Source organism: Pagrus major, chromosome 11, assembly GCF_040436345.1.
Source record: "Pagrus major chromosome 11, Pma_NU_1.0".
Classification (NCBI taxonomy): Eukaryota; Metazoa; Chordata; class Actinopteri; order Spariformes; family Sparidae; genus Pagrus; species Pagrus major.
Window position 1 is genome coordinate 31,161,742 of NC_133225.1, and position 26,003 is coordinate 31,187,744.

Here is a 26,003-nt window from a genome sequence, read left to right on the forward strand (position 1 = left end):
TCACACTCCATTGGCTATGGCACGATTTCCAATCACCTCCCCACCAGTCGCCAGGGCGTATGAAGCCGGTACCGCTGCCAGAGCGGTCGCTACTGCCACTGTCGCGCCCCCAGTGGCTGAGAGGTGTAACGGCGTGTCGTGGACGCGGGAGTAGTCCCCGTCAGCCTTGGCGAGAAGGAGGTGTTGCTCTCCCGGATGGAGCAGGGTCTGACGGGTGAAGGTCTCTCCGTCAGCCAGGCTCTCCGGCAGGGGCTGGCCCCGCGGCTCCGGCAGCAGCAGCAGGCAGATGATGCACAACAAGGTGCAGCAGGCGAAGATCACGTGATGCAGGAAGTAGCCCTTCTGGTTGTGGAGCTCCATGATAGGTGCGGTGAGCATGCCGAAACCGGCGCTAGCCAGGACCAGGCCCAGCCCTCCACCCCTGCACAGACGGAGAGGAAGTGAAGGAGATCAATCACCAAGGTAATCTGTCATGACTTTATTGTGTGTCGACATGTAAATTAAACCTAACAAAGGGACAGAAAAATTAGTTCCAAAGTCTTAATTCCTTTTTTGGGGGGATACACCTATTCAACTTGTTTCTCCCACTAAGAATTCCAGTGCCTCAACTCAGGGTATCTGCTGATGTTCCCCTACTGAAGTCTGTTATCCTTCACAGTGTGGAATTCTTTAGGATGTTGGCTATTTAAAGCTACATTATGTTACTTTTTTACCTAAAAATATTAGTTTCAAAATCATGTTGATGGTACATTGTCTTGTAATATGGTGAATGGTGTCACTGTCACTTGCTTCTGCATTATGTAACTTCAGTGAGAGGGTGGCATCACAACATTACATACATGTTTACTTCAACATACAAGTTTTTAACACGTAACATTGTGATGACACATAACACATAACATTGTGATGACATAATGAGTTTGTTTGTAGTTAGCACCTACAGGCGTAATGTTATAACCTACATTACGTCTGACAAATTGTTACAGACCTGGGATTTGTAGTTTTGAAAAATGGCGTTGCACTCAGAAACTGTGGGGGGCGCCAAATCACACAAAATGCCAGTTCTCCATAATGTTGCTTTTAGGGTAAATAAAAATGACTCCTCATGCACATTTTTTTTCTGACTACAATGGAAACTCTACACGTCTGTAAGTTCAACAAAACAAATGCTTAAACCTACTTAAAATTAATACTTATAATGTAGTACGATATTGGGACACAGAGTAGGCCTATGTCTGAACTCACTCAGTCACTCAGTCACTCACTCACTCACTATTCCTTTTGTAATAAATATTCATCACATTTTTTGTTCCGTTGTGACCTTGTAGCTCACTGTGGTGTGCAAATTTTTCATTTCCATAGTGATTTAGGACAAAGCCTGAAGGACACCGATTGTGCTTCCTCAGCTTTATGGGTGTAATGAAAAGGCTGAAGAGATGTTTCATTATGTGTTTATGACCATCCAGGCTCACCTGATGACAGTCGGAGTGATTTCAGCACAAAAAAATATGCTGAGTATGCTGACTGCGTGAGAGGAGAACATGCCGATGATGGAGAACGCCACTGAGAATTTCCTGTTCAGAGAGTCCCGCAGCACTACGCAGAGGAGGACAAGAAAATATAAGTCAACCAGAAACACCAAACATGAAATACTGACAACAGCTAATTCAACATTAAAATGGGGGGTATACATTAGAGTGCTTATATGGCACAGGGACCTTAAAATTAGAATACAATACAGAATATAAATGCCAAAGTCCAGCTATTTTAACAAATCACTATATATTTCAAATCACCAAACTGTTGCTGTACCTGTATCATGGCGAAGGCTGTACTTCCCAATCACTGGATCCCATTAGCGAGCATTGGAGAGTAGAAAAGAGAACATGCCATTAGTAAGCACAAAGGGCAGCAGCAGCAGCACAGTGCTGACTCAAAACAAGCTGAATAAGAAAAGCCTTCAGGAGAACTCTGAACAGTCTGAAATAATGACTTCTGTTCTGCATATGTAGGTCAAAAAAAGGGAGAACGAGCGAGAGCTGCTATTAGACGGCAGTCTGCATAGTTTTAATGCCGCAGGGACGGGATGCAAAATGTGAGCGTGACTTCATCTACTGTTGAATTTCAACCTTCAGTTTTTCATAACTTTCAGAACTGATTTTTCTGACTTGAACTCTGGATAAACCTCTCCCGAGACAGCAGTTGTGCAATAATAGCTTAGCAACCGTAACTATGCACAGCAGGTCTGTCAAAGCTTTGAAGTATTCTCAACACGCCAAATAAATGAAGTGCACATGGCACCAGTAAGAAAGATAATTAAAATTCATCATGTAAACAGTCTGGAGGTTGTTTTTTATTGCCTTCTCAAAACAAAAATACTCAAGCAAAAGTGTAATGGATGGATGGACTACAGTGTTCTCAATAAAGTGTTTGTGTTTTCATAAAGCTTGTTACCTCACATTGCTTCCAAGGCCAACAGATAGCATGACATGTGGTAAGTGAATTATTTGGTGGTGTAACAGGTTTTATTAAAAAAAGCCAAGTTCAGGACAGACAACCCACTGAAAGACAGTCCTGGATGATGCTAATGTTATGTTAGCATATAGGCTAACTTCAGCAGCTCTGTCCTGCAAGAGGCTTCAGATATATTGTAAACTCACTGGTTTCTCCTCGTGCTTGAAATATTTCTCTTGTAAAAGAAATACTGTTTGAAATACAACAAATTATTATAAGCGAAAGAGGACACACTACAGCCCAACTTTCATTTTAATGTAGCGATTCAGATTGGATTTATGAACGCAGCCTAAATCTCATATTTGTATCTTACCCAAGTGTGTTTTTTCTATGGTATTCACGTTACGTTAGCAAGAAATGACAATCTGATCTTGCACACGTTTCCCTGTAATACCACAGAACAAAGCTAAGGCTAAACTAGCTTAACCGTATGAAAAACAACAATGCTGGTTCTTTATTTTTAAGTCTTTAACATGGATTAATGATGAAAATGCTGACATTTTAACAAGAAATATTTAGCATTATTAGGGTGCTAAATTAGCATGATATGATCAATAACAAGGGCTCAACATTCACTTTTTTCATTGGCCCAGTTGGGCAAGTAGATCTCTGACCCCGTCCCCCAGTGGGCAAGTGAAAAAAGTCAATTTTTACTTGCACCTATACAAATTGTTTTCAAAAAATAAACCACCACAGTTAATTGTCATGTTTAATCTTTAAGTAAATTAACTAGAACAAGGACAGTGTGTCATAGATGCAAAGCAACAGAGATTCATGCATATCGAAAATGTGAATAATGTTCAAAATTGAAATTTCCGCTTGTATTTCAGCTCATACACCTCTTCACCTGCCGCCATGTTTTTGAGAGCGCTCTCTCGGTACAGCACATGTGCAACTCTCAAGAGAGGGGAGGAGGAAGATGAGAAGGCTCAGTCCTTAGCTACTTCTATAATCAGCACCAGAAAAAAACTGCATTTAACATTACAATTAACTTGCCCCGGGCAAATATTATTAAAAAATAAATAGCATTATGTCTATGCCGTTCAGTCCTTTCCGGTGTTAAATCAATGATCAACAGCTTAAAATGAGAGCAGCACTTGTCTGAAATCAAAGACCCAATATTTCTAAATTACATAAAGTTTGTGTTACTCACAGTTGAGTAAGCCCAGCTGTAGTAGCGATGCCAGCGCCGTTATGATCATGAAGGTGAGCAGCCCTCCACGCCGACCCATCAACCCCACCGCGGGGCAAAGCGCCAGGCAGGTTGCGACGGCGATGCCAGCCATAGTGTAATAATCCGCATGGCACAAAGCAGTGGGCTGAGCCTCTGGGTCCATCATACTGCGAGCGAAGCAGTGGTGGATCCCATAACCTGTCAGCCTGCACAAACAACACACAAAGAGACAATAAGAAAGCGGACAGCGAGGTGGCACCTGAGACATGCGTCTGCCACGGGGCGAGTGAGCGTTACACTCACATACATGTCTTCATTTCTCCCTGGGGGACGCGCTCATGTGTAATTCATGCTCTCTCAACACAACGGATGTTGGCTTTGATTAGAAAAGGAACTGTGCAAGCCCGGCCACAAACACGACACACTTACGAGTTGACACACAGCACCACAATGTTTTTCCACAGGTTCCTGGTGCTCATCATCTTGACAATGCAGGTCCTCTGGGGTTTCTTGTGCAGCTCCTGCTCCAGTTCTGGTAGGAAACATGAAACGCACACCTTGAGACCTTTCCTTTCAGAAGGTAATGAGAGACCAGCCACTAAGGGACCTTTAGCGCAGACAAGCTATGTGCTGTGGGGACTTGTGATAGATATAGCACATCCCTTTGCCCACTCTTATCATCTATCTGTCAGCTTGGCCACTGGGAAAGGCAGAAACAATGAATCAGTCACCAAGGCAGGGGAGGAAGAGGTGTTGGTGGCAGGGAGACGAGCGATGTGAGTGAAGGAAATCACTATCATGTCACTCTAAGGCTGCAAGACAGTCAGTTATCAACTTTTTGATCAGTTATTAATCACTAAAAGTTAATTACATTTTATTTTGTGATAATTTACTCTGGCTAGTTTTATTGTAAACGTAATATTTTGGGGTTTTGCTCTGTTGATATAAAATCAATCAGTCTGAAGACGTGACATGGGGCATTTTTCACCACTTTCCGCCATTTTATAATAAAATGATAAATCACATCAGCAACTGACAGATTTACCTCAAGTGTAAGTAATAGTTAGGGATTTCATTGATCTTACATTGAGAAGATCTGAAGGAGTATGTATGTGTTCGTCTGATTGCAAGTGCGTTTCATCATAAAGAGTTGGGGAATGCTGCTACTTCAACATGTTTGCTTCATGAAAAGGAGTCTTTGTATGTGAGTGAGTGTCTTTGTGTTCGTTGCATGTTCATTTCATCACACACCAAGAAGCAGCTGCAACATAACATAAAGAGATGAATTAAAATAATTTGCATAATGAAATGAGTAAAGCAAAAGAAGGAGAGATGGATTTCAGATCATATTCATCTTGTTGAATGTCATCACCTGCGAGAACTCCGCTCGGCTCGGTTGTCATGTCAACCTGGTTCTTCTTGGCGATGCGCAGCATCATGGCTTTGGACCGCCTGTAGTGCTGGGTGGCCAGCAACCAGCGCAGCGACTCGGGAAAAATCCTGCAGAGAGGCAGAAAGAGGATATGGAGGCAGCGGACAAAGAAGGATGAGAACAGAATATGTTATGAAAGCAAGAAGAAGAAACACAAGGGGAAAGAAGACGAACGCAAAGAGAAAGAGAGTATTGTTTGTTGGTAGAAGCATAGTGTGCTCAGTACTGTGTAGTGCAGTGTGTACTGTACAAGCCATCGCCTGGCTCAGCACGGGAAGAATCTGCCCCCCCTGCTGTGGAATTCCTCAGAGGGTGGGACTCACCAGACGTAGGGCAGCATCAGAACGAAAGGGCTGATTATGACGATCTGCAGGACCTGCCAGTCATCGCGGTCCGGCCAATTGCGGCACAGAGCGGCCACCCCTGGCATCAGTAGCTGCCCGCCCACCGTCAGAAAACTGGCCACCATGGTCATGGAGAAGCGCCAACCTGGCAAACAAAGCTCGATCCCTAAAATAAAGAGACGGAGAGAAGGAGGGCGATTTAGTTTCACATATTCTTGCATTGTTGGTGCTCCAGTGGAGACATGTAAATTATTTATAGGCTGTATGTGTGTGGATGTGTCTTTGTGATGTGATTACTATCTTAAACTCAGCGTAATGGCCTTGAAGAGTTTGATGTGTGTTTGTTTAATGGCGAGGCCAGCGTTGAATTTCATCTCTGAATTATTAAGGACTCTTCTTACTGATCCTCCCCCTGAGAACACACTAGTTAACACCAGACCTCTTTATGAACTTAGAATGGACTGCACGTCAAAGCTTTTAAAAGGGTTCAGCTGTAACCGTCCCTTAATTTCCCTCCGACTGGGCTCCCATCCCCTCCCATCCTGCCTGTAACATGGTACAGTCCAGATGGCCTGGGCCATATGGCAAGGTCTTTTTGAAGGTGACCATTGTGAGTGGGTGAGGAGGGAGGAGGGGGGGGACTCACTAACCTGGCCTCATGTAGCGTCACTTCTTATTATGGAGAAGAAGTGAAAAGGGGGGAGGAAAGGGAACAAGAGGGAGAGGAGAAAGTAGGAAGAGAGGGCCAGAATACAAATTACTTTCCCCCCAAAGGACACGGAAAAGTCCCTTTCTTTATTCACCAGTGGAATCACCAGAGGAATGGTAATAAAGAGGGAGGCACAGAGACACATGAAGAAAGGTGGAGGGAAGGAAAGAAAAACAAAGAAAGATGAGAAAGATATTAAGATAAGAGAAAGAGAGGAAAATGATGAAGTTAGAGCACTATGCAGGAGGGCTGAGAAAGAGAAAATAAAGGTATTACTGTAAATCCCTTCATCTCTGTTCTCTGCAGCCCCAGACGGACAGTTTTAGAGCTAATGTCTCCAAAAGCCCTCCCTGCAGAAACCAAAACAGATGAAGGAAATTACAGTGACCTGTAATCCTTAACCTGCCTGTCTGCTTCTCTGTCTTCAGCCTGTCTTTGAGCATCAAGGGCAGAGAGACAGATTCTGTCCGTCTGTCAGCTATTCGTGTAAAAAGTATTTAGACTTTTTGCTCGGGTGAAAGTATGAATCCAACCATCTAAAAAAGTCTCACGCTGAAATGTTTAATTTAAGAACAATTCTGGTTTGTTACAATTACAAACATGGGTGGTCACAAACCATTTTGTTTGGGATAAATCTGATCCCTCATCGCACATAAAATCTGTGTGTAGCACAAAATATGGGAGGTCGTAATCGACCAAGGAACTGGGTTTGTTGACTGTGATGGATGTTTGAGTTATAATGTCACACTTTATCTTTGCTTTCCCTTGAAATTCCCAATTTGAATGAATCAAAATGATCATTTAAAGCTTCAGTAATCATTATTATTGTATAAACAATAAAAAGAAAGGGGGAACTCTTAGTAACAAACCCCCAAATAATTAGGGTCTGACTCTGCAGTTCCCCTCTACAGAGCTCATTGTTTTGGTTCCCAACTCTAACTCGGCTCTCACCAACAGACAGAAACCAGGCAGCCAGCGCATGAAAACTGTTGAGCATTCAGCAGTTAAGACTCAGATATTTCAGTGGAAAAACAGCTAAAAGGAGGAGAGTGGATATTTGACTTTAATCATCATCAAACTTCAAAACATTGAATCTGAATCTTGAAACAGTTTTGACAATAATTTTTCGCAGTAGCGGTAGTAACTCGATACTAGCCGCGTTCTTTGGCTCTCCTCTCAACAGTGAGTTGACACATGTACAGCTGCAGTGCTCACACATCCCAGCTCCTGATGCCCAGATGCTGTTGTGCTTAACGCACAGTACACAAGCCTTGTTATATTTATCTTTTAATCAAAATATACAATTTTATGCCCCGCAGTATCAAACATGGTTGTCGTAGTTAATAATTCCAGTATCACGACAACACTACATCAAACAAGAGTCCAATAGGATGATAATGTTGCAACTGTAAGCTAACATATTAATGTGTCAGTGTTTTCAACTTGTTCCACTGCCCCCAAGTGGCCAGAGTTACTACACATAGTAGCATTACCTATAATAATAATAATACGAATAAGTATGTAGTTAAAAAATTCTTCATATATTATGTGATCATGATTTATGTTTTGCATGTGAAACCTTTATCTGCATAGTAACTGTAAAGCTGTAAGATTGCTGTAGGGCAGTAAAATGTCCCATACATATATTTAATATTTACAACATTAATGAGGTGATACTACAAACTCAGAAATATGTATTTTTCCCTGAGTGAATAAACAAGCCGTTCTCAGAGGAAAATAAGGTCCCAAAATACTGTTTGAAGCTAGAAAGGTGGCAGGGTCCGCCACATATAAACAAAGTGAAACAGTATAAATTGTGTTGTCCTTTAAGGTCAGTTTGTTTATTCAGTTTATTCAGTCATGAAAACAAAGAGAGTTTGATTATTTAGTTTGTCAGTGAAAATCTTTCTCTTCTCAGCGTGGGGTTACTGTTGGCACCACCGTCGCAAAGAGAACTGGATCGTTTCAGTCGTCAGAGTGGCAGCTACCAACAACACAGGACAGAATGTGAGTTTAGTCATTCATTTAGTCTCTAATGAGACCTGAGAGCAGATAGAAATGGTGCCAGTGCTGCCAGCCAGCCTGGATCACCAGTCAGGCTTCTTTTTCCTGGGAGATTTCTTCCCCGGTGGCAGATAAAACCGCATACTGAACGCGAGGTTTAAGGGAACTAATCTTAACGTCATAGGTGTTTATTCTGTCCATTACATTCTGCAATCAACATTTACTTGATAATGATAAATAAAAGCAGGACTCTTGTTTAAGTTCAGTGTTTGTTTACGAGAACTGTATTTAGTTACTTTGCACCACTGCTGGCTCCCCGTCTGTCTGTTCTGACAAACACAGCACTGTGTCTCTGTGGTACACTGCAGCCAACCGGCATGGATCTCACATGCGCACACACACGCTCACACGCACGTGCGCACACACACACACACACGCACACAGACTAGAGAAATCATCTGTACCTTGGCAAAGATAATGCATCCCTAAACCTACCACGCAAAACAAAAAAACACTCCTCAACTCTCTGGGGAGGTTTATGATCCCGTCGACTCTGCTGGGATGTCAACACACGCACACACACACACACACACACACACAGACACACACACAGACACTGGCAGGGACCTTTTGTTCCAGCTGGAGGAGAGTTCTCCTTGTGCTGATTATCTCACTGCCCCCCCTGTGGGCTGATCCTCCCTCACCCCCCTCCTGCCCACTCTTCCCTCTTGCTCATCAGGGCTCAAGTGGCTCTCTCACCCTTTGTAAAGCCACCATCCCCCACCTCTACCCTCCCTCCTCACCCCCTTCCTCTCCCTCCTCCTCTTTTCACCAGCCAGCTTCTCCACTGTCTTTACATCTGAAAGTGAACAGTTGCAGATGGTGTGGAAAACAAAAACTATAATGGAAGAAAGGAAGGCTTAAAACAAAGAGAGGGCAACAAAAAGCAGCTGATCTAATGTCCTAAGTAATCTGTGATGACAATGGCTGACAGCACCACCACACACACTTTCTGTTGCCTGCTGCTCCCATGCTAACCTTGCCTGGGGCAGGAGAACAGAGCAGAGAGACAATTGGCTTGCTAACAGCATGAGTTCAGAGTGAGGACCACAGACTGCATGTGTGTGTGAGAGAGAGAGTGTGTGATGTGGATGTATAGAGAGGGTGTAGAGATTTGAGGGAGAGGGAGGGATGTAGTGCTGAAGAGATGAGTCAATGTATCGACCCATCGCCAACCTTTTTAATAATCAATAATTGTTTAAGTTATTTATAGTGTTTGCGTGTGTGTATTCATACAGATGGCAGTGCTGCTGCTGTGCTGCTACTGTCAGCCCTGTCTCCTACACACACACACACAGTTTGTCTTTGAAAATGGTGATCATCAATGATCATCAATCCCTTCAGAGAGAGCGAGAGCGCACTGGAAAATAAATGCTCCTCACCTGATGTACACATTTTTGTCCGTGGCATACAACATGAAACACCAGCATGATGTCAGTGCCTATCAACAGATCATTTTCACTGTCTATTTTTGCAGAGAACCAAGCGAGTGACGGAGAAAAACTAGGTGAGCTTAAAAATGACTAAATAACACTCCGCTCACATGAGCTGTGAGGCTGCTCCAAGCAGTAACTCAAGACTGAGGGCCAGGTTATACTGTATCAGAACTAGTTCTTATGATGTGCCTTCTGACACACCAGAAATCAGAAGTTTTTAATGCTGGACTCAGACCACATGGCTGTAAAGATGGTCACTGTGTAAGATTAGGCGATTATCGAGTCATAACTTCTTGCTGTGACTTGGCCGAGAGACATTACTAACTAGACACAATCCGATATCACTGTGTTGGTGTTGCTCCTGAAACATCGTGAATAATGTTGCTCCGGGACCATAACTGCAACTTACCAATCATGCTTTTGTACTGTCACAGCTTTGTGAGTCAGGCGAAAAGACCATGGGAGAAGTTATCCTTTATAAGACGTGTTAAACATTAGGAAAGAAAAACTTAGTGTACAAAGAACCGACCAGTAGAACAATATGTTCCAATGGAGACACAAACGCTGGTCTCCTGGGCGAGAGTCCTATTCTCAACTATGAAGCCACAACAGCTTGTTCAAGTGTAGACGTTGTTGCTTTTTCATAATTACAAAGATTGGTCTTGGAGCAACATGAATTATGATGTTCCAGGAACAACACCAACACAGCGATATCAGATAAACCACAGACTACTCGACAGTCCCCGAAAAATCATGACATGCTGTTTCACAATCTGCGTGATGTCAAGGATCAACCTCTAGGAACAAGAGTGTGAACAAATACTGACTGTCTCGAGTTTGGAGAAGCCTAAAAAAACAAGCAAGACCTCTCTTCATTTTCACAGTTTATCCTTGCAATACCAACAACATCATTCCTCTTTGCTTCACCACATTTACGGTTGAAAAATTCTCTGTGCTCCTATTGGTCATCGTTGGAAACACATGGGTGACACTCTGCTCTTTTTGACAAGATGAGGCATCCCCTATGATTCACTACAGGGGATAAAATCCATGTAGTAAATGTTGAGATTTGACCTTATGAAATAGTAAACTGGCTATTGAGATTTCTGACAGTTTGTGAAACAAAACAAGGAGTTTGAAGATGTCACATGGGGCTTTAGACAAAAAATTGTGAAATACTTTTGATCTGCTGGTGGCAACAGAGAAGTAAGAGGATCGGCAAAATGATTACAGTTCATCCTGATGGGGACTCAACTGTCTGTACTTAATTCAAAGGCAATTCATTATAGTTGTTGTTAAAGTTGTTGAGATATCGTGTCTTGACCAAAGAGGTCGACAGATGCGAGGATATGCTGTTTTTCTTTTTTTTTTGTTTTATATCAACTGTAAACTGAATACCGCTGAGAACAGGACAGATCGTCAGACAAAACGAGCCATTTAAAGATGCCACCTTAGGGTCCAGAAACTTGTAATGAGCATATTTGTCTATTTTCTGGCATTTTATAGACTAAACAAAATGAATCAATAATGAAAATAGTATTCTGTTGCTGCTTTAGCTGAATGACTTTATAGAAATGCAGAGATGGGAAACTGAAGGTTTGACAAGGGCACAGCATGACAGGACAGTCCGTCTACTCAGCTGAGTCAGCAGCAATCATCCCCCCAGCTCATGAACACACACACACACACACACACACACACACATTTATACACAGTATACTATTTGTCTTTGTCATTACCTACACGTCTCTCAGGAGCAGTGACAGAGAGGAGGAGGCAAAGACATTAACCTTGTAAAAGGAGCTGCAGTCTAATTCCTTCGGGTCCACATAAACCTGATTCGCTGAAAATCTTTGAGGACTGAATGCTGACTCCCTGCAGGCCTTGAAAAGTGGCTCTGAATTTTTTGTAGCTTGCTGCAGCAGCTCCAGTCAGCTGGGATTCACAGCATGTACATAGAATGTTCAAATGTTGACACAGTTTTGTGGGAAAAACTCACCAAAACATCTATAGAAACTTTTAAAATAACTCCTGCAGTATAACTCCTCTAATGTTGTTTGTTCCAACCCAGAGCTGTTCTCAAGTCTCTCTTTGGCAGCACGTTCAGGTCCATGTGTCTGAAAGACTCTCAAGTCCTTGAGGGGAATTCCAAGTCAACTGAGCTGTCTTAAGTCAACAGTCTTATGAGAAAATTCCAAGTAAATTGCAAGTCTTTTCAGTCTTTGAGTGGTGACGATTGTGACAGCTTATCTTTTATCTTTCTGGATTCTACCAAGTCAAAACTCGAGACTCACACATTTTAATTGGCAGTCAAGTCTCAGGTAAAGTCCCTCAGAACAGAGTTACAATGGAAATAGGACAACACTTCAAGACCCTGGCCACTAGTGGTACTTAGACTAACACTAGCTACCCGTGTTCCTACCCTGCCTTCTGCACTGATATTAGAAGAATGATACCAAGTACAGCAACTTCAGCAACTGGACTTCAGTTACATTTTGGCTGTCACATGCCATCAAAGGAGGCAAATGCAATATTGAAACGCTTCAAAATGTGAGACTGTCATGTGCAAATCAGCAGGAACAATGAAACGTTAGCTAGCTAGTTAGCAACCAAGACATCAGCAAACTAGCAGCGATCGTTTGATGCTTATTATAAAGAAGAGGACCAAATATATTGAAACAACAGAGAGCTCTCATGTTGTGGTCCACTGCACGCAGAACTCGGAAAAGTGCAATGGAATGGTCACCCAAGTCGGAGTTCGAAGGCGGAAACTCTCGCAGCCCGAGTTCGCCGACATAAACACAGATGACATCACAGCAGTACAGCGGTGCACCAAGTGAACATTGACTTTTTTAACTCTTCATCATTTTTTACTTTATATAGTGTCTGTTTGTGAAAAGTGCAGTAAATACAACTTTCTAGTTGTAATTTTCACTTTCATAAAATCAATTCAATCAGCTGCTGTACAAGCTCTGTTTGGTGGAGAGCCATGAAACCCTAACACTTCTCTCTTTCCCTCCATCCCATCAAGAATCGGGAAACCCTACCCCCAGATGTGGATGCAAAATGAAGGTGTAAGGCTATGTGGTAGGGGCGGGGGTGTTTGGGGATTTTACCCAAGTCTCAAGTCTATAGCTCTGTTCTAAACACTCACAGTTTGTCACACTATATCACTTTCTCAGAGTTCTAAAGCTCCACATGAAGTAGCATCATTTTTTGGTGAAGCCATGATTGTTAGGAACATATTTAGCTTACAGATCAGTGGCAGAGGAGAGGGTGATGTTGCAGCAGTAGGAATGGGAACTCATAAGATTGTATTAATATCAAACCCATTGTTTATTTGATTCTTGTTGCTAGTTTCCAACAGTGTAGACATCATTGTTTGCAATGTGCAGCTGTCAGAAAAACATGCTGTCAATAAAGGAACTGATCAACTCCAAGGCATATGATTCAGACACATTCTTGACTCTCATGCAGCAGTAGTTTGGAAAGTTTCCATGGATGTTTGAGGTAGTTTTTGCAATGACTTTGAGTTGCCTTTGTAACTGCTATAAAGCTGACTGCATCTGCTGTCTGCTGTGAAGGAGCAGCCTTTAAACCAACAGCGGGTGAGCATTTAATACTTAAAAGACAGATTTTCAGTGAAGTATTCCTTAAAGATTTGTCTTTAAATACTTTCTCACCCAAACAACACTTGTATAAACATATTTTTCAGATGAGTTTGGACAATGGACAGCCACGATAACCAGATGGAATTACATACAGTACATTGTTCGCAAATGTGGGGAAAAAAATGAGTAAAAGAAATGAGGAGACAGCAGCTCTTTGCTTACAGCTCCCAGAGGACGGCCCTGAGGTAGCTGTTAAATTACAAACTAATAAACCCTGCGCAGGACTGGTGCAACAACCAAATATACACAAAACACACACTCATCAACACACTTACATTAGCAGAGCAAACTAAAGCCTCTACTGGCAGCTCCAGTGGAGTTTATTATGCGCTGCGTGCCGCAGAGAGATAACCGAACGATGAGAGATTTCAAATGAGCCTCGAGAAAATGAGAAAGTAAGGCTGAGCGTGCTGGTAGTAATAAAATGGTAGAGAGAGGGAGGAGGAGGAGGAGGATGGGATGGGATGAATGGGGCAGAGGAGAGTCGAGGGATGCATGGAGTGAAAATGGAAAGGCCAAGAGAGCTGCTGGATTCAGAAATAGAAATTCAGCACTGCTTTTACAGGGTGAAGGAGGCAGGCAGAAAGAGCCTTTCTGTGGGGAGATGAGCACGATAACACAGATGGAACAGTGCAGCCACAGCATTTACACATGCGTTACATCAGTAGTACAAAATATGAGTGCTACATGCATATTTTTCAGGTTATGTGATTTGCTTCTCTACAACAATACGTCTGTTTACTTTGCATCACAGAACAGTTGCAGGACACTGATGTGTTTTGGTAGTGTTGGCTCCGTCTTTCTGCATGTTGGATTTGAAATGAAACAATTACTCTGGTGTTAATGCGCTGGCTTACAGCCTTAATTTGAGGCTGTTTACATTCATAATGGGTGTAAACATCTGGCCCTGTTTACACAAATTCCCTCATTTTAGCGCAGTGCAGCAGGATAATGATACTTAACATACAAACAAAGCAGCCAAGGATTTTTTAAGGCCAAACACTAACATGCCAAGGCCGTCACATGACCTCAGTTCAATCATGTGTTTCACCTGCTGAAGTCCAGATAGAAGGCAAAAACCCAGAAACAAGCAAGGTGTGAAGCTGACTCAAGTACAGACCTGAAAAATCTCCTCATTGCACAAGAAAAAACAGCTCCGGTGTGTACACAGTACAGTGGGTCAAAGTGACATTGGTTGATTTATTATAGAAATGTATTTTACAAATAGAAACTAAATTGCTGGCTTGTTCACAGCCGTCTGACCGCTCATGTTTCTTGCCCTGCAGGATTTCTTTTAAGCGATGTTGCCACACAATCCTTAATGTGCCCAATCTCATCGGATCTCACAAGCTAAGAAGGGTGGACCCTGGCTGGGAATACCAGGTGCTCTACATTGAGTGAGTACAATCTTATTATTACCAATAGGAACAATAGTTAGACTAAGATTAGCCCTTGTTGTAATAAACCAAAATGTTTTTTGTCTAATACAAGTTTATTCAACTTGTCCAATTTCCTTTTGCCCCTTAACAGATGTTTGAATACACTGTTTCAACTGATTTCACCATTTACACAACATTTATGAAAGAAAATTGTCAATGTGTCAAAGTTCACAAATACAGTACACAGTAATCTATATAGGCTACTTTACTGTATTGTCTGTGCAGAAAGTCCCCAGACTCCCTTTAAAAATTGCTCAATTATGTGAGTTGATGACTCAAGAGAAATTCAAAAACCTTGTGAAATGCTGTCTCTGACAAACTCTTAATTATTAAGCGTTTCTTGTAAATTCTGCAAATGTTCTACATGACTTTCTTTTGTTCTGTCTTAATGATGTCAGTTTGTCTCACTTGAGACAGATTACCAGGTCTGAACAGTCCCAGTGATTAAAAAGAGATACAGTGTTCATTGTCCAGCGACACTGTGTTAAAAAGGAGCTACGAGTCCAGTGTTCAGTCAGTATGAATGTGAATACCTTTTGATTAAAGCTGGAGGTCAGAACTGCAGCCTCATTTTTTTTATTTCAGTCCTTAACAGCACTACAGAGCCAACACAACGAGACAAAGTGTCACTGCCAAAAACCCAATCAACTGCCTGTTTCTGTCCTGCATGCTGACTGATGTACCTCCACTGGCAAACAGTAAAAGCAGAAACAAGGTACAGTGATGAGAAATTTCATATTCAGAGTCCAATCTGCATCTGTTAAAACTGGGTTATATTCCCCCACAGCTCATGTGTTAGTCCAGTTTGTATTCAGCCTTTGAGGAGGTGTTCATCGGAAGCTTCAAGCATCTCCACCATACGTTGTGTGCTGCTATTCTACATGTTGTTACTGTTAATGGGACAGCAGCGTCCATTATCTGCTGTCATAGTGTGAGTTTACTTCAAAGAGAGTCGTTCTGTGGCAGCAAGCCGACCGGGCCTAACCCTGCTGTATTCATCTACACATCACAGCACCAACACACACCTCACTTACCAACACACACATCACAGCACCAACACACACCTCACACCACCAACACACACATCACAGCACCAACACACACATCACACCACCAACACACACATCACACCATCACACACATCACAGCACCAACACACACATCACACCACCAACACACACATCACACCATCACACACATCACAGCACCAACACACACATCACACCACCAACACACACATCACAGCACCAACACACACATCACAGCACCAACACACACATCACACCACCAACACACACATCACAGCACCAACACACACATCACAGCACCAACACACACATCACACCACCAACACACACATCACAGCACCAACACACACATCACACCACCAACACACACATCACAGCACCAACACACACATCACAGCACCAACACACACATCACACCACCAACACACACATCACAGCACCAACACACACATCACAGCACCAACACACACATCACACTACCAACACACACATCACAGCACCAACACACACATCACACCATCACACACACATCACACCACCAACACACACATCACACCACCAACACACACATCACACCACCAACACACACATCACACCACTAACACACACCTCACACCACCAACACACACCTCACACCACCAACACACATCACACCACCAACACACACATCACAGCACCAACACACCTCACACCACCAACACACATCACACCACCAACACACACATCACACCACCAACACACACATCACACCACCAACACACATCACACCACCAACACACATATCACACCACCAACACACACATCACAGCACCAACACACACACCACACCACCAACACACACATCACAGCACCAACACACACATCACACCACCAACACACACCTCACACCAACACACACCTCACACCACCAACACACAACCCACACAACCAACACACCTCTCACACAGTCAACACACACAACACACAACCAATACACACCTCACACTAACACACACCTCACACCACCAACACACACCTCACACCATCACACACACATCACACCACCAACACACACATCACACCACCAACACACACCTCACACCACCAACACACACATCACACCACCAACACACACATCACACCACCAACACACACATCACACCATCACACAACTAACACACACATCACACCACCAACACACACATCACACCATCACACAAACAACACACACATCACACCATCACACAACCAACACACACATCACACCATCACACAACTAACACACACATCACACCACCAACACACACATCACACCACCAACACACACCTCACACCACCAACACACACCTCACACCAACACACACCTCACACCACCAACACACACCTCACACCAACACACACCTCACACCACCAACACACAACCCACACAACCAACACACACCTCTCATAAAAGGTACTTGTACTTTTATGAGACTAAATGTGTTCAAACTTCACTACTTTTAGCCCAACGAATAAAGAAATACATTACGGATTCAGCATCCTACATACATTTATGCCAGGCCCTGGCTGTGGCATTTTTTATCATACATTTTCTTTGTAATGACCCAATAGAAATGTAATCAATAACATTAATCACAAGAACCATTCATGACCAACCACACTTCTGTGACAGTGTTGTCTTCATCTTATACCATCATATAAAATCAATGTCCAAATCCTGTGACTTGGACTTAAAAATCCACAGATGAAAACCTTATTTATGTTGGTTTGTATACATCACAGATTAAACTCAACTCTACAGAGTCTCTGGCCAGACGGCTCAGAGGCATCCATTTTGTTTGTTTGTTTTTAGAAGCGGTTCAGCCAAGATTTATCAGGAACTCCTGCTGAGAGGGACAAAACCCACCCCAGCGCCCGAGCTTAAAGTCTGCCCTTGTCTCACGCATAATGTATGACTAATCTGCTACTGCTACTGAAGGAGAGAGAGGAGGCCTGCAGCGGGAGGGAAAGAGGGAGACGGCAGCAGGGAGAGGGGACAGTGGGGAATGCAGTGTGGGGTGAGGGCATTATCGGGAGATATGAAAGTGCTGTCAGACAGTTTGGTGTCATTAAGAACACCTTGGCCACGGGCTGTTCTGCAAGGCTGCAGAGGGGGCATGAAGGAATACATTTTAGATGGGGAGGAGGAAAAACAGAGCTTCTGTTGTGTTCTCTAACAAACACAACTGCTCAGTGTCAGCACCACAAACAGTAAGAATTAAACCAGAAAATGTTAAATTCTTAAATTAGCCTGAACGACTGTAATTTGAAATGTAATCAACATACCCACTAATTAAAAATACAGTCCTCTCTGCAATCTCACATTGAGTATCCTCCATTAGTCTCTGAATCCATTACACATGTTTCTGGGGTTTATTGTCGATATTTCATATAAGAATAAATGGGCATCTATAATAGAATTTCCTATCAGTGGTGAAACCCATACTTTAACAACAATTTTGTTTGTTGGCTAACAAAAAAGCTGCAGCTCCTGAGAAGTTTTACCTGTATGTCAGCGCGTGCAATACATAATTTAACTGTTGGGTTCTCCCTTATTCATAATATCCATCAACACCATGAATGTATTATTTAGACCTGGAGACAACGGTGCCGCTCAGCCAAGCTTCCAATTTTGCCCAGTGGCCACTCACAGTGTAGGCCTCATAGAGCACCGTTATCTAACAGATGTCTGTAAAACTGTGGACAGGACAGCTGGAACTGCAAACAGGGTCAATTGTGACTCTATTATGAGTTTTGGAGGGAGAAAATCCAGTGAGCTGCACAACCAGGAAGTAAACCCTGAAGCTAGAGAACTTTTTTGGGCATGATGGCGTGATTTTCTCGCCTACCACTCGCATTTATGAAGTGTGTTTGCGGAGATTTCAAAATATAGAGATATACATAGCCTAAAAACATCACTATTTTATTGTAAGACTATATGGCCCAGCCCTATCTGGAACAATAAATTGTATAAAATAAACATAAAAACTTTTTAAGAAGCAGAAGATGATAGAGAGTACCCCCTCACCCAAAATGTATCATCTCATTAAAGACAGTAAAATGAAAATATTCAAAGTCAAAATATCCAAATGTGAGGCTCGGGTTTAGGTCCTTTAGATTTCTGGTCAGTTTGCAGGGATAAATGTTGGAGACAAGCAAAAATGTTTGTCAAAAGTTTTGCAAGAGAACACAATTTTTTGTTTCCTTCAAAGAATGTTCCTTCCAGGGATCAAAACTAGTCAAGAATTAATAATCAAATAAACACAATAAAGGAAAGATGATGACTGAGGACATACAGGAGCTGGAAAGCACCATAAAAAAGCAGACAGGGACGAGGAAGTGGAAGCAGGTACTTACTGAGCACGTAGAGGGAGAGAGCGAGGCCCGCCAAGCAGAAACCCTCAAAGAAGCGCAAGGTGCTGAACATGGTGACGTTTACAGAGAAGGCAACACTCAGACCGAACACCAGCATGAAAAGCACCGAGAGGATCAACACTGGGTGTCGACCAAACCTTAGAGACAGAGAGGAGCAGAGGAAAAAGACAGAGCAAAGTGTTTAGAAACTGTCACAAACTGAGAAATGAAGCTTTTGATGTGCAGTCGGCTGAAAGAGACCGTTCCCGTCATTGTTCCCGTCAGACTCTCTGGACTTCCTGGTTTCAGGGGGGTCAGTAGGTCATTGGGTCAGGTCAGAGCTGAGGCCTCGCCGGCCTGCACATTTCTTTACATTGTTTCCATAGATACTGATCCCAAACACAATGCTGGGACTTTTTTTCCCACGAAGCAGCTCAGGTGGCTCACAGGCTGCAGATGTGACCTCAATGAATTTAACAGCCTTAAAGGGTCAGTCCACACAATTACAAATAACACTTAGCCATGCAGGAAGATTTGGTTTCTAATGTTCAAGTTTTGCGATCATTTAATAGCAAGATTTCTGTCTGAAAGCAAATTTCCTGGTCTGAATTTATTGTAACCATCTTCTACTGAAGAAATTGCCCCAATTGGCAATAAAGTCTGTGGATAAGCCATCTTAATCAGGACATTGGGCCTGATGCAAGAAAGAACCATAGCAAAAGATTTGTTCTTGAGAGGCATGTAGGTGTGATATCTTGATTACCCCGATTTTCTCATACTTAGGTACTTGCCTACACACCGAAGGCAAGAGGCGGCTTTACATTTCAACTTTGGGGCATTGATGATGCTAATCAGCATATCTAAGGAACGGGCACATATACTTGAACAGATGGAATTCATCAGGCTGAAATAAACGATTTACTACAGCTTTGTCCTGTTAGGAGAGTTTGATGAACTTGAAGCACTTGTATGAAAAAGCCTCACAAAGAAAGTAAGAGAGATTTAAGAGAAGAATGAAAGTTTTCTTGCATGAAGCCCATTGTTTCTGGGAAGACACTTTACTAGTTGCGTGGCTCTCCGGATGGCAGTGTTTGTCGACCAAGCGGTTTGTCGGTGCAGATAGAAATTGAAATTTGTCAACAAATATCAGGTGGATTGCAAAGGCGCAAATCAAAGGGAGGACATGGGGGACACAAACCCCCCATCCTTGGAAATATATGATTGTTCCCTCCCAATATATCATTATAATTAATCACAACTACTTAATTTCAATAGTATTAATAACACTCAATTAAAGCACTTGTGCCCTACAGCCCTCTGCAGTGGCACATGATTCAGATTCAGTATGTGTTTGACAATCTGTTGTTGTCGTTGTGGCTGACCTCCAGTAATAAGTTCAAACAGAGGATATGTCAGACACTTCTTAAATTCTCCCACTGAATACAATAAGAGCACTTTCATAATCGTCACCAGTCTTCATTTTTCTCTGCACTGAATTAAAGGGTGCTCTTTGTGTAAGATAGCAGTTCGCTGACATTTGCTAGCGAGCCACAATTACATCAGCCAGTGTTTGCAGCTACGTTTGGCGTCTCCTTCGGGAATTGCTCGTTCATGTAAATTTCAAAGTTGATATTAGACTTTCAGCTCTGGTGGATCACTGTGAGATTTGGTGTGGATCTTCATGGTCCCTAGAGGAAAACTCCCAAAGACTTTGTACAGATAAATGTATCCACATCTATATCCACAGTTGGCAACTCTTTTTCTTTCATCAATAAATGGACTAATCATTGCATATCTAAAGTACAAGTCCTCACTAGCATGGTTGTAAGTTAGTTAGTTTGTTAGTTTGTTTAACTATAATTTTAGAGGTTTTAAGTACATAAACAAAACTCCTTTTACCATCAACAGAAGTCTTTGTGACAAATACCTCAAAATAAAACCAAAACCATCTGCATGGTAGAAGTGAGAAAATATTTTTTTTGTAATTTAGATGAACGGATCATATAGGGTTAACAGACAAGCTGTGTAGAGGCACAAAACAGACATGAAAGTGGCAGCTTACCAGTCAGCCATGACACCCATCACTAGGTAGCCAAATATGGAGCCCACCAGCAAAGAGAACTTGGCAATGTGCACTTTCCAGGCTGAGTCACACACCAGGTTCCACTGAAACAGAGAGGAACACCAGTCAACTTTTCAGAGAAAACCACCCACAACAAGATGAAAGGGAATTAAACATCAGCAGCTGAGCAGATATAATATGAGAGCTGCAAAGAAACAACAAGAAATGTGGGCTTCTCCCATCACAATTCTGTCAAACTCTGACTCACTGTTTCGATAATTCATGAAGGTTGATGAGTGTGCAAACATGCTACAAGCGCTATTGAAATATTCAAATGTGCATCTTGAGGGAAAAAAGAGAAAACACAAGTGTGTGTGTGTGTGTGAGAGAGAGAGAGAGAGAGAGAGAGAGAGAGCAGCGTGTGTGTGTGAATGTGGGCGCGTGTCTATAATAACAGAAATCGATAGCTTTCCACTCTTTCCTCTAAGCCCATGGGTCAGTGCACACACCGCTGCTGCAGCTCTCAGCATCTGAAACTCAGCCAAGGACACATGTGGAAGCACGATGTGTACTCTGTGTTTGTGCACGACCCTGAAAGTATCTCCGAGGGCCCGGCAGAGCGATTCAGCTGTGTGTGAAAGTAGTGTTGGTGTTAAAACATGATTTACAGAGCTCCCCGCTGTGCCTCCGACTGTGCAGAGGAGAGGATAGAAGGAGGTGATTATTGGTTATGACTTATGGTTTTGGTAGTGAAATGGCCGGCGGTGATGTGGAGAACTCAGTCAGTGTGGGTTCATTATGTACAGACTATTAGCAGCAAAGTTATCTGAGAAAATAGATATCATTCATGCACACATGCCTGAGCTGGGCGATGGATAATGATGATATGTCGACACAATTTTAATATTTTACTAACTCTGTTGTCTAAATTAAATTCTAAGCAAATTCAGTTATTAAAGTTTCATATTTTACACAAGTACATGGCAGGATTAACCTTCTAGGGGTCTCAGGGGCCTGTTCCTTCCACTGTCTGTACATTATGTACAGTTTTTCTTTGCTAGGCTCAGGATTACTTTAAAACTGAAATCATGAAGGTCTTAAAACTGGATTTTGACACAATGACCCTGTACACAACATGGTGCAAGGTGAGGTTATAATGCACATGAATGTCTTTATAATGTCAGTGCTTTAAAGGAACAGTTCAACCAAAAATGAAAATGAAATCGCATTGCTGATGGAAAGTCAGGTGTTTCCCCTGAACAACTGAAGTAGCTGGGAAAAAACAATCAAAAACATAAAATGGCTGTGTTAAGATCGTCTGCTGTGAGTCCAGAATTGAAAACACTTCATTCACACCCTTGACGTGCAGTTAAGTTTGCACACCGACATGCACACTAACACTTTTGGCTTAGCAGCTACAGTGAAGACTTTGGCTTAAAAAATGTGTAAACAACGTCTTTTCAGATCAATTTGGGATCTCGGGGCATTTAGAGACTTGGATTATGCCGGACGAGCTGTATGGAGCCATTTTATGTTTATTTTTGCTTCCCTTTTTTTTACGTTTTAAAACAAGTCTCCAGCTACTTCACTTATTTAGGAGAATGCTGCAACCCTGTTTTACTGTGAAGCTCCAGAAATATTTTGTGGACTACAAAACTTCATCTGACTTTCCTTCATCATGAAGTTGAGTACAGAATGACTAAATTTTCATATTTGGGTGAACTCTTCCTTTAATGTGAGATATTCCCAGAGTTAAATTAGCACAAATGGGTTAACACAAAGCAAATCTGGAGCTTTCACAGCCCTTAGAGTTCTGGGCAAGGATGCACCGACCCTCATTAAGCAGATCAGGATATCGGCCATACTGCACATTCCACATTAAAAATGTCAGTATTTTCTCTATTAGTTACATTTACTAAGACACAGCAGGAGACACAGTGTAGAAACCATGAGCCACTCCGGATCAGTATCTGTAGATACATCAAGGTGATATATTGAAATCAGTATCAGGAGGGAAAGTTAAGCTGGTGCATCCGTCCAGCTCTGGGACAGCTGCCCACTTTGTTCAGGTGGTATGCCAACCTTGCATGAGTTTTTTGTGTTAAGTCATGAATATTAGTGGAGCACATTTCACTGAATGGAACATCATAGATTTGGTATTAATTTGCCATATTTTGATGTCTTAATGGAGACAAATTGTCCATCGGTACAGCCCAACTCAGACACACATACGCACACGTTTGTCTAGCATTGCTTGTGAGGACCCTAACTCCTTACCTAACCTTGACCATCATAACTGAAATCCTTTCCCTTACTCTAACCCTAACCAAACCTAATCCTCATCTTAACTTTAAAACTAAGTCTTAATCTTCAAACAGCCCTTTGAAGTTGTGAGGACCGACCAGAATGTCCCCACAACGCAGGAATGTCCTCACAACGCAGGTTAAATGCAAAAGATCGTCCATGTAAAGATAAAAATGCATGCACGCTGCATCCTGCAGCATAGCTCTACTCATTGGCTGACACACACGCACGCACGTCCTCTCATTTTGAGGTCAGTGGGTAACTTGTCAATCAGCTGTGTTTGTCTTGTGTATGGGGCTCTGCTCTGCTCCAAACTGAGCCTGGCAGCGATGATGAAGACACAGGGTGGTGAGGATGATGATGATGATGATGAACATAGGGATAACACTGTGGGTCTATCTGGCGCTCACTCGTTACCTTGGTAACAACATTCTGACTAAGTCCCGTCTGCAGCTCCAGCCTCCACTCCTTGCAGGCGCACAGCAGACCGATGCCGTCGCCGTATCCCTCCCCGGTGCCGTTGCCATTGAGCAGCAGCGCGGGCGCGCCGCTTGTGACTGTGACCGGCGGGGACGCCGCGGTCCAGTTACTGTGGTTTCCGAGGGGTTGCACGCACGTGCCATTGGGCTGCGCCAGAAGGAAATAATCCGAAAACTGGCTAAAGCCGATGAACAATGCCGGTATCCAGGTCAGGACCACGAGCTGCTTCTGATGTTTCCCAAAGCCCCCCAGAGACGGCAGAACCGAGCCGTCGATGTGCGGCAGCAGTCGGGGCACCGGGTGCTCCAGCGGGGTGAAGCCGTTCTCTGGCGGGTGGTCCTGCGCCTCCGGCCGGCCGGCTGCCATCACGGCCCGGCCACAAAGAGAGCAGCTGGGCGCAACAGCGGGTGAAGCAAAGCCCCCGCTCTGTTGCCGTCCGCGCACTCTGCGTTAAGCTCTCTGACACAAAGAAAGCCCAGAGCGCAGATAAATCCTGTGTGTAGCCAACAAAAGCACGATCCAAAAAATGAGGGTCTGCGCTCCGTGCAGGCGTGCAGAGGCACCGAATCACCGAGCGCTCGTCCTCATGGCGAGGGGACTGGAAGTGACCAGGGGGTGTCCGAGTAGAGAGGCTGTGTCAGGAGGAGAGGCTCCCGGAGAGGAGAGGGGTCGGACAGGCAGGCATGCTCACCAGCATGGGCTTTGTATTCCATGAGTACAGCTCCGGTAGCGGGATCCATCCATGTGGAGCTCAAGTGGGCCAGGCCTGCTGGTAGTGTACAAGTGAAATATGGAGCTACATCCACAATGGGATTCAGTAAACATCTGCTGCTCCTTCATCCATGTGCGCCACAGGTCTCATACCTGTCCAGACCGTGACCTCCTGGAGGTGCGCATCACTTAGCTCCACAGATCCAGAATATCTGAGCTCCCAGTCATCACCTGTCCACTGTGATGGAGCTGAGTTCAGAGACGGAGTGGAATGTGCTGCTCGGTTTGTCGTCGTCTAGTCAATGGGACACGGTGCCAAAGCGGGGCTCGGAGCGGGGATGGGGGAGACCAAGCTCCGCCCTCGCTTGGTCGCGCTATGCGCTGCGATTGGAGAGCCTTCAAAGGACGACTGCACCACTGACGGGCATCTGCAGGCAACAATGATCCTCTTTGTGTAGCCTGTGTCCTCTCCACTGAAAATCAAGCTTGTTATTTTTCAATCATTCACGTTTTCCATCGACTGATTTTGATTTATGATGAAACGATGAAGTGGAGAGGTCGCTGCAGGTCTTTAAAGGCAGTGTGTGGTGGTGCTGATCGTCCCACGGAGGCTGGTTTGCGTCATGTATTTTTTTTTTCATAACCGTCATATAAATAGGCAGTATGAGTTAGGCTACTGGTTAGAGGAGACAATAGCAGGATGTCAGGGGTTTTTTTTGGATGGTGTGTTGCCTGTCACCCACGAGGGGGCGTCCAAAGATCAGGATACGCGTCAGTTTGTCTCTATTAATTAGATTTACAGCATAATTACAAGACAGGAAATATACTATAGCTCTCACTGCTGAGCCGTCAGAGGTGCAGCGGAGCAAAGGAGTGAGATTCAGATGTCTGCAGACAGATATCAGAGTTGTAGGCGGTGATGTGGCTGCAGCTGCTCCCAAATGACTGAGTGTGAGTGACCTTGAGATCCAAGTGAGTGACAGATTTTCTCTCAGCAGTGGAGAAGAAGCCTGCAGCCAGAACAGCGTGTGTGTGTGTGTGTGTGTGTGTGTGTGTGTGTGTGTGTGTGTGTGTGTGTGTGTGTGTGTGTGTGATAGCAAACAGTTTACTCCAGGTGCCTCTGAACGACACTGAGCTGGTATTCAGGGTGCGGCTGACGGTGTAACAGAGAGGTGACAATTTGTGCTCATCTGTCTCCTCTTTCCTCACTCCACCCTCCTCCTCCTCCTCCTCCTCCTCCTCCTCAGAGACTTATTAAGAGTT

At 43.5% G+C, this 26,003-nt stretch overlaps 1 protein-coding gene across 1 annotated transcript; it reads right to left on the reverse strand.

The window, feature by feature from the left end:
* On the reverse strand, window positions 1–24,395 carry LOC141005282 (solute carrier family 22 member 23). Its single transcript, XM_073477090.1, has 10 exons — window positions 23,967–24,395; window positions 21,246–21,349; window positions 19,187–19,341; window positions 5,444–5,630; window positions 5,061–5,188; window positions 4,118–4,220; window positions 3,668–3,894; window positions 1,813–1,845; window positions 1,473–1,596; window positions 1–421 (listed from the first exon to the last, which is right to left on the reverse strand). The coding sequence occupies exons 1-10, from the start codon at window positions 24,393–24,395 to the stop codon at window positions 1–3; spliced, it is 1,911 nt and encodes a 636-aa protein (XP_073333191.1).
* Between the last annotated feature and the right edge of the window lie 1,608 nt (window positions 24,396–26,003).